The 12,908-nt window shown below is 35.0% G+C and overlaps 1 protein-coding gene across 1 annotated transcript; it reads left to right on the top strand.

Annotated features, from left to right (window-relative positions):
• Positions 1-6,600: 6,600 nt before the first annotated feature.
• LOC137655813 (uncharacterized) lies at positions 6,601-12,292 on the top strand. The gene is made up of 2 exons (XM_068389975.1): positions 6,601-7,463; positions 7,518-12,292. Exons 1-2 carry the CDS (start codon positions 7,101-7,103, stop codon positions 11,904-11,906), a joined length of 4,752 nt encoding a protein of 1,583 aa, XP_068246076.1. The 5' UTR covers positions 6,601-7,100; the 3' UTR covers positions 11,907-12,292.
• The last annotated feature ends 616 nt before the right edge of the window (positions 12,293-12,908 follow it).

The raw sequence follows: 12,908 nt of genomic DNA, 5'->3' as shown, positions 1-12,908 counted from the left end.
TATAAATACGAACTGCAACAGAGTTGGTAATTGTTGTGAATATTCAAATTGCCGCCTCTCAGACAATGCAGAAATGCTGTGCAGAGTTACAGAAAGGAGACTAGAAATTTAAAATCATATATTATTATTATTATTATTATTATTATTATTATTATTATTATTATTATTATCAATACTTGCTAAGCTATAACCCTAGTTGGAAAAGCAGGATGCCATAAGCCCAGGGGCTCCAACAGGGAAAATAGCCCTGTGAGGAAAGGAAACAAGGACAAATGAAATATTTTATGAACAGTAACAACACTTAAATAAATATAAAGTATATATAAAGTATACAAACTTTAACAAAACAAGAGGAAGAGAAGTAAGATAGAATAGTGTGACTGAGTGTACCCTCAAATAAGAAAACTCTAACCCAAAATAGTGGAAGACCATGGTACAGAGGCTATGGCACTATCTAAGATTAGAGAACAATGGTTTTATTTTGGAGTGTCCTTCTCCTAGAAGAGCTGCTTATTCTTTATCTTTAATACTCAAATAGTTCATTTGCTTTTAATCTAGTTGATCAATTAAGATTTATATGACTGCTTTCAAGGAAAATATATCTTGGGAGCATCTTTCTTACCTTCATTTGAAAGCATATAAGGAAATCATTTTCTTGTTCTTTCTTTTCAGCACTCATTAAATTAATTTACTATACTTAAAATATTTTCTTTTTCTTTATTTCCTTTCCTCACTGGGCTATTTTCCTTGTTGGGGCCCATGGGCTTATAGCACCCTGATTTTCCAATTAGGGTTGTAGCTTAGCATTTAATAATAATAATAATAATAATAATAATAATAATACTAATAATGATAATTTAGTCGATCAATTGAGATTTATATGCTTTCTTTTAAGGCAAATATCTTAACTTTAAGTTCAATGAAAGCATTAATTAATAGTTCTCTGATTACCTTCTGAACTAAAAATAAACATTAGAGAAGCTCTTACTATATCAAAAAACTTTTCAGTTCACAAAGCTTTAAACACTTTTTCTGGTTGTCTATGACCATATCATAAATTAGTCACTACTTTTACTATTATCTACCATTCGAAATTGTCTAATTTACCATCAGCTTCGCTTACTTGTCTATTTTTCACATTAAAGCCGGATGTATAGAATATATATATATATATATATATATATATATATATATATATATATATATATATACGCATATATATATATATATATACGTATATATATTCATATATATACACATACACACACACATATATATATATATATATATATATATATACTGTATATATATACATATATATACAGTATATATACATATGTAATATATATATATATATATATATATATATATATATATATATATACATATATACAGTGTATATATATATATATATATATATATATATATATATATATATATATATGTATATCCATGTATGTATATATATATATATATATATATATGTATATATATATTTATACATACATATATATATAAGTATATATATATTTATACATATATATATGTTTATATACATATATATATATATATATATATATATATATATATATATATACATGGATATACATATATATATATATATATATATATATATATATATATATATATATATATATATGTATATATACACACACATATACACATATATGCAAAGAAGATGAAAAATATAAAAACGTGGATTAAATTATGTGTACTACAAAATAGAGTTTAGAATGCCAGACATCGGATTTAGGTTCTCACCAGCTGCTTCCAGGAACTGTTCTTTAAATCACATTTGGACAAGTTATTGGTGACTTTGCATATTATCGTAATTTCTCCAGGCTGTCTTTCAAGGATTCGGGTCCATTTATTAAAGAAGAGTTTATAGTATATCTCACTATCCCCTGCCACTCTCTCTCTCTCTCTCTCTCTCTCTCTCTCTCTCTCTCTCTCTCTCTCTCTCTCTCTCTCTCTCTCTCTTTAAGAAGAAGAAGAAGAAGAAGTAGGAGAAGAAGAAGAAGAAGAAGAAGAACCCGAAGAAGAAGAAGAAGAAGAAGAAGAAGAAGAAGAAGAAGAATAAAAATAATAATAATAATAATAATAATAATAATAATAATAATAATAATAATAAGGAGAAGAAGACCTTTTATGCAAAATCTATTTAAATCTCTCTCTCTCTCTCTCTCTCTCTCTCTCTCTCTCTCTCTCTCTCTCTCGAAGAAGAAGAAGAAGAAGAAGAAGAAGACCTTTTATGCAAAATCTATTTAAATCTCTCTCTCTCTCTCTCTCTCTCTCTCTCTCTCTCTCTCTCTCTCTCTCGAAGATGAAGAAGAAGAAGAAGGAGAAGAAGAAGAAGACCTTTTATGTAAAATCTATTTAAATCTCCCTATCTCTCTCTCTCTCTCTCTCTAGAAGAAGAAGAAAAAAAGAAGAAGAAGAACCCGAAGAAGAAGAAGAAGATGAAGAAGACCTTTTATGAAAAAATCTCTCTCTCTCTCTCTCTCTCTCTCTCTCTCTCTCTCTCTCTCTCTCTCTCTCTGGATAGGGTTTCAATTAACTAAATCTTGTATTCGTTCATAGGTAACGGTGATGAAAATCTAATCATTGGTAATAAAAAAAAGCCTCAAATTGAAACCAGATATGTACTAATTTGCAAGAAAATCCTTAAGCACAATCAAACTCCTACCAAGGCATGTACTTCCCTCAACGTTAAGAGTACTTTCATATTTTTGTAGCCGAGTTTAGGAGAATGAATTGCAACATCTTACCCTCATAGAATTCATGAATTATACATCAGAATCCTACCAGCTCCCCTCAGTAATAACCTAGCACTATTAAGAAACCTCTTTGTAAGATCATAGACTTTACTAAAGATACCTCCGCTTCCAGTACTGATGGTTTAAATAAATTAAAGATACCATCGATGAAGGTGTTTATCTAAATAACAAACTCAGCAAATGATTATGAATTTTGATAGCAGAATTGTGTACCAAATGTCTGTTCAAAGGTTTAAAGGCCGCTCATGAATGGCAGGGGCAAAGGACAGTGACATTGCCCTATTGAACTGTATACATATGATTGGCACTCAAGCCCCCTCTCCACCTAAGCTATGACTAAGGAGGGCCAGGCAATGGCTGCTGATGACTCAGCAGATAGACCTATAGGCTTCCCCAACTCCCCAGCATTAGCTCATAAGGATGATGAGGTTGCAGCAACCAAATAAACTAACGAGTTTGAGCTGGACTCGAACGCCAGTCTAGCGTTCACACCTAAGCTATGACCAAGGAGGGCCAGGCAATGGCTGCTTATGATTTAGCAGATAGACCTATAGGCTCCCCCAACTTCCCATCATTAGCTCATAAGGATGATGAGGTTGCAGCGACCAAATAAACTAACGAGTTTGAACCGGAATTGAACACCAGTCTAGCGTTCACCAGCCAGGGACGTTACCACATATCGATATCAAAATAATACTGTTGCCAATGTAAATATTATCGAGAATGGAATTAGGGGAAATGCAATCCTCCATAAGTAGAGAAAACACTAATTCTGATCAGCAAATGTCATAGAAATTAACAATCATTATCGACTTGCCACTTATTACCAAGATGGTACTGAAGTTAACTACATCATTGCTAGGAGACGGTGGATGTAATAGTGTTTTTGTGGATAGGAGCCAAGTCACTACATTGGTTTAATAAGATCTTCTGAAATTCAACGTACTTCCGAAGTAAACTCAGGGTAGAACCGTTGTCTCCTTGGGTGAATTTTCATGTGCAAATGCTTTGAATATACTGGGGGTTGAAAAGGATGTGGGGATAGCTGCGTTATTCATATTATGTAATTACTGAAATCCTACAGTGCTTATCTCTGGTAATATCGCTTCATGAAAAAAGGTTCATGATATATATATATATATATATATATATATATATATATATATATATATATATATATATATATATATATATGCAGACAACAGAAGCACCAATAGCAGGATAATTGGAGGACAGGAACAATAAACTATGTTATAAACAAAACTTTAATCTTACGTTAAACAAAACAATGAAAAAGCACTTCAAAACAACAATAATAAGCAATGCAAAGTGAATGGGTGAGTAAGGTAGATGAATCTCGTGGTGAGAACAATGTATTCTAACAAAACAATAAATTTGGGGTTACCTTATAACATGTAAGGTAAGAAAACAGGGATAATTTACAGCAGGAAGGCCAGTGTAAACAAAAGATAATGAGAAGAATGGAATGAAGATGGCGCTGAAATAAGGTGATGTATTCACAAAGAAAATGGAAAAATATACTTTAGACAAATCAGATATGTTAGCATATGTACAACATATGGGGATATCACAGTCCCCCCTTGTTTTTGTTTTTTTCCATTTCCCGAGGATCAACCGAGGTTATCCTTGATAATGAGTCTGCCACAATGTTTTCTCGTCCTGATATGGCGATTACTTGGATATTATGTGCAGATAGTATGTATGACCATCTTAAAAGTTTAGGGTTGAGAGTAGTGGACCTATGGAGATGCGACAGAGGAGAGTGGTCGCTGTAGACGTAGATCGTGTCTTGTCCATCAACATAGATCTCGTATCTCTGGATGGTAGCTACGATGGCGAATAGTTCTTTCTCCACAGTGGGCCAATTTAGTTGGGAACCCATAAATTGTCCACTGGAATAAGAGACTGGTAACAGATCAGCTAGTGGGGGCAGGTTTCCTGTTATGGCTGTTATTGGAGCAGGATGCTGTAATAAAATGCCCCCATATCCAAGATCACTAGCGTCTGTTTGGAGATAGAATGGTTTGGTGAGGTTAGGTGCCATTAATATAGGAGGAGATTCATCTACCTTACTCACCCATTCACTTTGCATTGCTTATTATTGTTGTTTTGAAGTGGTTTTTCATTATTTTGTTTAACGTAAGATTAAAGTTTTGTTTATAACATAGTTTATTGTTCCTGTCCTCCAATTATCCTGCTATTGGTGCTTCTGTTGTCTGCAACCAGCTTTAAGAAGATACATTTGATCATAATCAACAATCTTATACACTCGTAATAAGAAACAAGTGAATTTGGAAGTCTACCCATATGACTTCTATTTTGTTGTGTGAAGAGAACTACCGCCCATTGTAAAGGGGTAATTGTTTGCACAGTGGTTCGTCACTTAACATATCTGATTTGTCTAAAGTATATTTTTCCATTGTCTTTGTGAATACATCACCTTATTTCAGCGCCATCTTCATTCCATTCTTCTCATTATCTTTTGTTTACACTGGCCTTCCTGCTGTAAATTATCCCTGTTTTCTTACCTTACATGTTATAAGGTAACCCCAAATTTATTGTTTTGTTAGAATACATTGTTCTCACCACGAGATTCATCTACCTTACTCACCCATTCACTTTGCATTGCTTATTATTGTTGTTTTGAAGTGCTTTTTCATTGTTTTGTTTAACGTAAGATTAAAGTTTTGTTTATAACATAGTTTATTGTTCCTGTCCTCCAATTATCCTGCTATTGGTGCTTCTGTTGTCTGCATATATATATATATATATATATATATATATATATATATATATATATATATATATATATATATATATATATATATATATCATGAACCTTTTTTCATGAAGCGATATTACCAGAGATAAGCACTGTAGGATTTCAGTAATTACATAATATGAATAACGCAGCTATCCCCACATCCTTTTCAACCCCCAGTATATTCAAAGCATTTGCACATGAAAATTCACCCAAGGAGACAACGGTTCTACCCTGAGTTTACTTCGGAAGTACGTTGAATTTCAGAAGATCTTATTAAACCAATGTAGTGACTTGGCTCCTATCCACAAAAACACTATTACATCCACCGTCTCCTAGCAATGATGTAGTTAACTTCAGTACCATCTTGGTAATAAGTGGCAAGTCGATAATGATTGTTAATTTCTATGACATTTGCTGATCAGAATTAGTGTTTTCTCTACTTATGGAGGATTGCATTTCCCCTAATTCCATTCTCGATAATATTTACATTGGCAACTCAAATCTCGTATCCCAGAGATTTCTCATAAAAAAAAAATCTGAAGCCCTAAGATTTTGCCATTTCTTAAAATCGCCATTCAAAAGTGATATTTAGGAAATCAAGTCAAATTTCATTATATGTGATTTACTAAATTAAGTTTCATTATAAGTGAAATTTCCTCCATCTCTATTTCATTATGAAGTGATTTATTTTGTTATATGAATTTCGTAAGTGAGATTAGCCAATTTCCAATTTCGGAGATTTTCGTAATTCCAATCGTTATTTCTAGTCAGGAAATTAACTTGTATATTGTTTGGTGTTAAAAGTACTATTTTGGTGTACAAATAACATTTACGTGTCGGTAAATGAATATTTAGATACTTGTGTTAAATTACTCCTGTTATATCTATAAAGCGCATACTACGTATTTTGTCCAGTTTGTGCATTATTCTGATAATCAATTACTTTAAACTAAGTGTTGACTATTAACTAGATTCTTTATCATAACGAGAATATTATAGTATTTATATAAATTAAAATGTAACATTGAAAAGTTATCGTATTAAGCTGGTATAAATTAAAAGGAAATGTAAACTAGAACGTGCTAATTAGGTATGTTTAAAGTAAAAAAAACCTTTGCGTTTTAAAGCCTTGTTTACCGATTCGGTAAAATTGTTGTAAAAGTTTGTGATGTTAAGCGTGTCGTTTGAGTAATTATGAAGTAGTTAGCCGCGTGCTCAAGATCTCGAGTATAAAGAAATAATTGTTCAGTCGTTAACTGTGAATAAAAGTTTTAATAGTATTATCGTAAGTTTCGCGAGACTTAATTTTGTATTTAAGCTATTTTTGTGTAAGGTGATCTAATCATATAATTTTGTAATTTTGTGATCTCTCGATCTTGTAATTTTGTGATCGCTATTTTGTATTTCTGTGATCGAAAGATTGTTATTTTGCGATCGTATGATCTTATACTTATTCTTGTAAAGTTTGGATATTTATTTTAGTTTGTACTTATCTTGCGCCACGGGCGACATTCAAAATGCCTTTCAACTTGCAACAATTTATTGTATCACCACGGGATCATGTGGAATCTCTCACAGTTGCCACAAAAACTGACCTAAAGAATCTAGCTCGCCATTATGATGTACAGGTTCCCGCAACTGCCGTAAAATGTGTAATTCTCAGTCATATTTTGAACTTCCTTGTAGATGAAGATATTGTTCCAGAAGAAGAATTGGCTGACGTTCGAGCTCTAACAGTTACCAATCCAAATGGTGACTTGGATAAACTAAGTCTACAGCTGGAGTTGGAAAAGATGAAGATGCAAGCCGCAACTGCCGCCGCTGAGGTAGAAGAAAGGAAAGCCGCTGCTGCTGAACGAGCCGCAACTGCCGCCGCTGAGGTAGAAGAAAGGAAAGCCGCTGCTGCTGAACGAGCCGCAACTGCCGCCGCTGAGGTAGAAGAGAGGAAAGCCGCTGCTGCTGAAAGAGCTGCAACTGCCGCAACTCTGGTAGAACGAGAAAGAGCCGCTGCTGCTGAACGAGCCGCAACTGCCGCCGCTGAGTTAGAAGAGAGGAAAGCCGCTGCTGCTGAGCGCAAGGCTGCTGCCGCTGCTTCCCTAGAACGTATCAAGGTGGAAACTGCTTTGGAGCAACAAGAAAAAGCAAGTGAACAGAAAAACAACGCTCTCCGTGTTAGGCTGCAGATTGAGAGAGAAGCGGCCACAGTAACAGAACGGGATCTGGCATTTATAAGACTGAAAGAAAAGGAAGAAGGTAAGCTAATTCCCGAACCCTTTGATGTGGGCAAGGTGCAGAAATTGCTGCCCACATTTGAAGAACAGGAACCTGATAACTACTTTTCTGTGTTCGAAGACACAGCCAAGAATCTCAATTGGCCTCAGGACAAATGGTATTTGATCATCCGGAACTCATTTAAAGGTAAAGCATTATCTGTATGTGCCACTATGTTAGAGGAACATGATTATTTCATAATTAAACAGGCAATCCTTGATGCTTATTCTATTACTGCGGAAGGTTATAGGCAAATATTTCGTAATAGTCAGAAGCAAGTTCAGCAGACTTTTTTAGAATTTATGAATGGGAAGATTAAACAGTTTCAGAAGTGGGTAGACAAAGTAGATGTCAAAACTTTCGAGCAGTTGAAAGATTTAATAGTAATGGAGGAGTTCTTAAGGAAAATACCAGGTAGCATTAATGTGTATCTAAGAGAGCAGAATGAATCTGACCCTAAGAAAGCCGCTTTAAAGGCAGATGACTATGCTCTTATTCATAAAGTAGGTAAAACCCCATATAGAGAAACTAGACCTAAGGAAACTTGTACATACTGCAAACAAGAAGGACATCATATTTCAGAATGTCCTGATCCACATTGCGCAGCTTCATACTTAAAGAAAAAACCTAATCCCCCTCAATTCTCTCCTAAGCAAATGAATCTGCCCAAACAGGAACCAAAACCTAAGGTGGAGAAGAAAAAGACCTTCCATTGTGCATCACACGAGTCCCAAGCGTTTGCACCCTTCACTTGCTCAGGCAAAATAAATGGTAAACCTGTAACCATACTCAGAGACACTGGATCCTCTCAAACGATCGTCTCTCCTAAAGTAATACGACCTAAAGGTGAAACTCACAGGTATGTTGCAGTTAATGACTTAACCAGTAAGTCTATGTTGCCTCTCATTAATGTAAACCTTCATTGTCCTTATTTCTCTGGAACTACTGAAGTAGCTGTAAATCCAGAACTGTTACCATGCAAGAATGTTGATGTAATCCTGGGTAATGACATAGCTAACTCTGTTGTCTTAACAAACTTAATAGCAGTATCTCCAGGTGATGTTGTACAGGAGGAATGCTTAGCAGTGACACGAAGCAGGAAAAAGGACACCCCTACTGAATCATCATCAAACCCGTTGCCAGTCTCTGAACCTATGGATTTCAACGAGTTGATGAGTACATATAAGATCCAACCTGATTCCTTTAGCTATCAACAAAGGAAAGATGTCACTCTACAGCAGTGTTTCAACCAAGTGAAACCAAAGGATACCAACAAGTGTTCTTATTTTTATATTAATAATGATGTACTAATGAGAAAATTCAGGTCCAGCAAGAACAGTCATCTAGAAACCTGGAAGGATCTATTCCAGGTAGTTGTTCCTAAGGATATAAGACCTCTGATCCTAGAATTGTCTCACTCTGCTGACTCTCATCTTGGTATCACTAAAACATATGAACGCATCAGTCAAGACTTTTATTGGCCAAACATGAAGAATGACATTAAAGAGTACGTAAAAACATGTACAACATGTCAAAAAGTAAGTAGTCCTAATGTAAAAGTACCAGTTGCACCCTTAAAACCTATACTTGTGCCTAAAGAACCTTTCAGTAAGATCATAGTAGATTGTGTAGGCCCTTTGCCTAAGACAAAAAGGGGACATGAATACTTGCTTACGGCCTTATGCCCAACTACCCGTTATCCATTTGCAGTACCTTTAAGAAACATTTCAGCCAAGAACATCCTAAAGTCACTAGTGTCCATATTTACTGTTGTAGGATTTCCAACTGAACTACAATGTGATCAAGGAACCAATTTCATGAGTCGTGCTTTTAAAACAGCTATGAAAGATTACCATATAACCCAAGTCTCATCCTCAGCTTACCATCCACAGACCAATGGAGCATTAGAACGCACTCACCAGACCATTAAAAATCTTCTCCGGAAATACATCCATAGTTCAGGTAACGAGTGGGATTGCGATTTGGAACTGATCATGTACATCATACGAGGAGTTCGAAATCAGTCTACTGGTATGTCACCTTTTGAACTACTCTTCGGTCGACGGCCACGAACTATCCTCAGTTCAGTCAAAGAACGCATCCTGAAGTTGGGAGATAATGAGGTACCTCTTTCCCAATATATTTCAGAACTCAACAAGAAACTTTCAGATCTTCACTCCATTGCCAAAACTAACTTGATAACAGCTCAAGAGAAGATGAAGATTAACTATGATAAAAGGGCTAAAACCAGAAGTTTCAAAGTAGGAGATGCAGTGCTGCTATACCATCCGCTTGCAGGCTCTCCCCTACGAGAGAAATACCAGGGACCTTATACCATCACTCAACGTATCTCGCCAACCAACTATATAATCGCCACTCCAGATAAGCGTAAGTCTACTCAATTAGTCCACATAAACCTCTTAAAGGCCTATTTGTCTCCCTCAACAGCTGAAAATAAAACGGTAATGATTACTAGTGCCATACCATACATAGATTGTCCTATGGATCAATTTACAGATGATCCAATAACTACATCTTGGCAGGATTCTCAAAACTCAAAGATCTTGGAAAACTTATCAGACTATCTAAAACCCTTATCTGCATCAAAATGTAAATCTTTAGTAGCTTTATTCCATGAATTTCCTAGTATAACTTCAGATAAACCAGGCAGATGCACCATGCTAGATCATGACATCAAACTACAACCAGGTGCTGCACCCATTAAACAACCTTTCTATCGAACATCACAGAAGAAATTGGGTATCATGAAAGAAGAAGTGAACTACTTAGTAAGAGAAGGATTGGCAGAACCCAGTGCGTCACCATGGGCTTCCCCATGTCTCCTAGTAGGAAAGAAAAATGGTAAATTTCGTCTTTGTACCGATTACAGGAAGATTAATAATTTAACAATTAAAGATTCGTATCCTCTACCAAGAATACAAGATATCATTGACCAAGTAAGTAATTCGACCTACTTAACCCAAATAGATTTGTTGAAGGGTTATTACCAAATTAAATTAACAGAAACGGCAAAGGAAATTTCTTCATTTATCACTCCATTTGGCTTATTTAGTTATAACGTAATGCCATTCGGATTAGCCAACGCACCTGCCACCTTCCAAAGAGTAATGTCTTTAATTTTACAGGACTTGGAAAAAGTATTTGTATATTTAGATGACATCATTATTGCCTCTGACACATGGATAAACCATATTCAAAAGATAAAAGAAGTTTTCTCAAGGTTGAAACAACATGGATTAACGATCAACTTAGCAAAAAGTAATTTTTGCAAAGGTCAGGTATCTTACCTTGGTCATCGAGTTGGCAGTGGTAAAGTATTACCCCATGATGCAAATATTAGCGCCATAACTTCTTATCCTGTTCCAACTACCAAACAGGAATTAAAAAGATTTCTAGGTATGGTAGGATATTACTCTAAGTTCAGTCCAAATTTCTCACCGTTCACAGGACCACTATTTGCTTTAACTTCTTCAAAAGTAAATTTTTCTTGGAGCCAGCAACATGATCAAATATTTAACCAGCTAAAAACTTACTTGTCATCTCCTCCTATATTAATGGCACCTAACCTCACCAAACCATTCTATCTCCAAACAGACGCTAGTGATCTTGGATATGGGGGCATTTTATTACAGCATCCTGCTCCAATAACAGCCATAACAGGAAACCTGCCCCCACTAGCTGATCTGTTACCAGTCTCTTATTCCAGTGGACGATTTATGGGTTCCCAACTAAATTGGCCCACTGTGGAGAAAGAACTATTCGCCATCGTAGCTACCATCCAGAGATACGAGATCTATGTTGATGGACAAGACACGATCTACGTCTACAGCGACCACTCTCCTCTGTCGCATCTCCATAGGTCCACTACTCTCAACCCTAAACTTTTAAGATGGTCATACATACTATCTGCACATAATATCCAAGTAATCGCCATATCAGGACGAGAAAACATTGTGGCAGACTCATTATCAAGGATAACCTCGGTTGATCCTCGGGAAATGGAAAAAAACAAAAACAAGGGGGGACTGTGATATCCCCATATGTTGTACATATGCTAACATATCTGATTTGTCTAAAGTATATTTTTCCATCTTCTTTGTGAATACATCACCTTATTTCAGCGCCATCTTCATTCCATTCTTCTCATTATCTTTTGTTTACACTCGCCTTCCTGCTGTAAATCATCCCTGTTTTCTTACCTTACATGTTATAAGGTAACCCCAAATTTATTGTTTTGTTAGAATACATTGTTCTCACCACGAGATTCATCTACCTTACTCACCCATTCACTTTGCATTGCTTATTATTGTTGTTTTGAAGTGCTTTTTCATTGTTTTGTTTAACGTAAGATTAAAGTTTTGTTTATAACATAGTTTATTGTTCCTGTCCTCCAATTATCCTGCTATTGGTGCTTCTGTTGTCTGCAACCAGCTTTAAGAAGATACATTTGATCATAATCAACAATCTTATACACTCGTAATAAGAAACAAGTGAATTTGGAAGTCTACCCATATGACTTCTATTTTGTTGTGTGAAGAGAACTACCGCCCATTATAAAGGGGTAATTGTTTGCACAGTGGTTCGTCACATAATAATATATATATATATATATATATATATATATATATATATATATATATATATATATATATATATATATGTATATTACACCTCTTAATATCTTGATTCTCTTTACTTCGGGAACAGAGAACCAAGGGGGAATCAATCAGTGATAACAGCCTATGGTCAGCAAGGGTATTGAACCCAGGCCCAAGAAACTTAGGTTTTATTAACTCAGCCCTTCAGTCTAAATGTGCAGAATTATTATTATTATCACTATTATTATTATTATGGATATATATATATAAATACACACACACACACACACACACACACATATATATATATATATATATATATATATATATATATATATATATATATATATATATTCAAATAAGCCATATATATTTTTGATATATTAATGTCTGGATTCTCTTAACGACCTCGGGATCAGAGCCCCAGGCGAAATC

This window comes from Palaemon carinicauda, chromosome 16 (genome assembly GCF_036898095.1).
Source record: "Palaemon carinicauda isolate YSFRI2023 chromosome 16, ASM3689809v2, whole genome shotgun sequence".
Classification (NCBI taxonomy): domain Eukaryota; kingdom Metazoa; phylum Arthropoda; class Malacostraca; order Decapoda; family Palaemonidae; genus Palaemon; species Palaemon carinicauda.
Note: the sequence above shows the minus strand (reverse complement) of the source record. Positions and strands in the feature narration are given on the sequence as shown.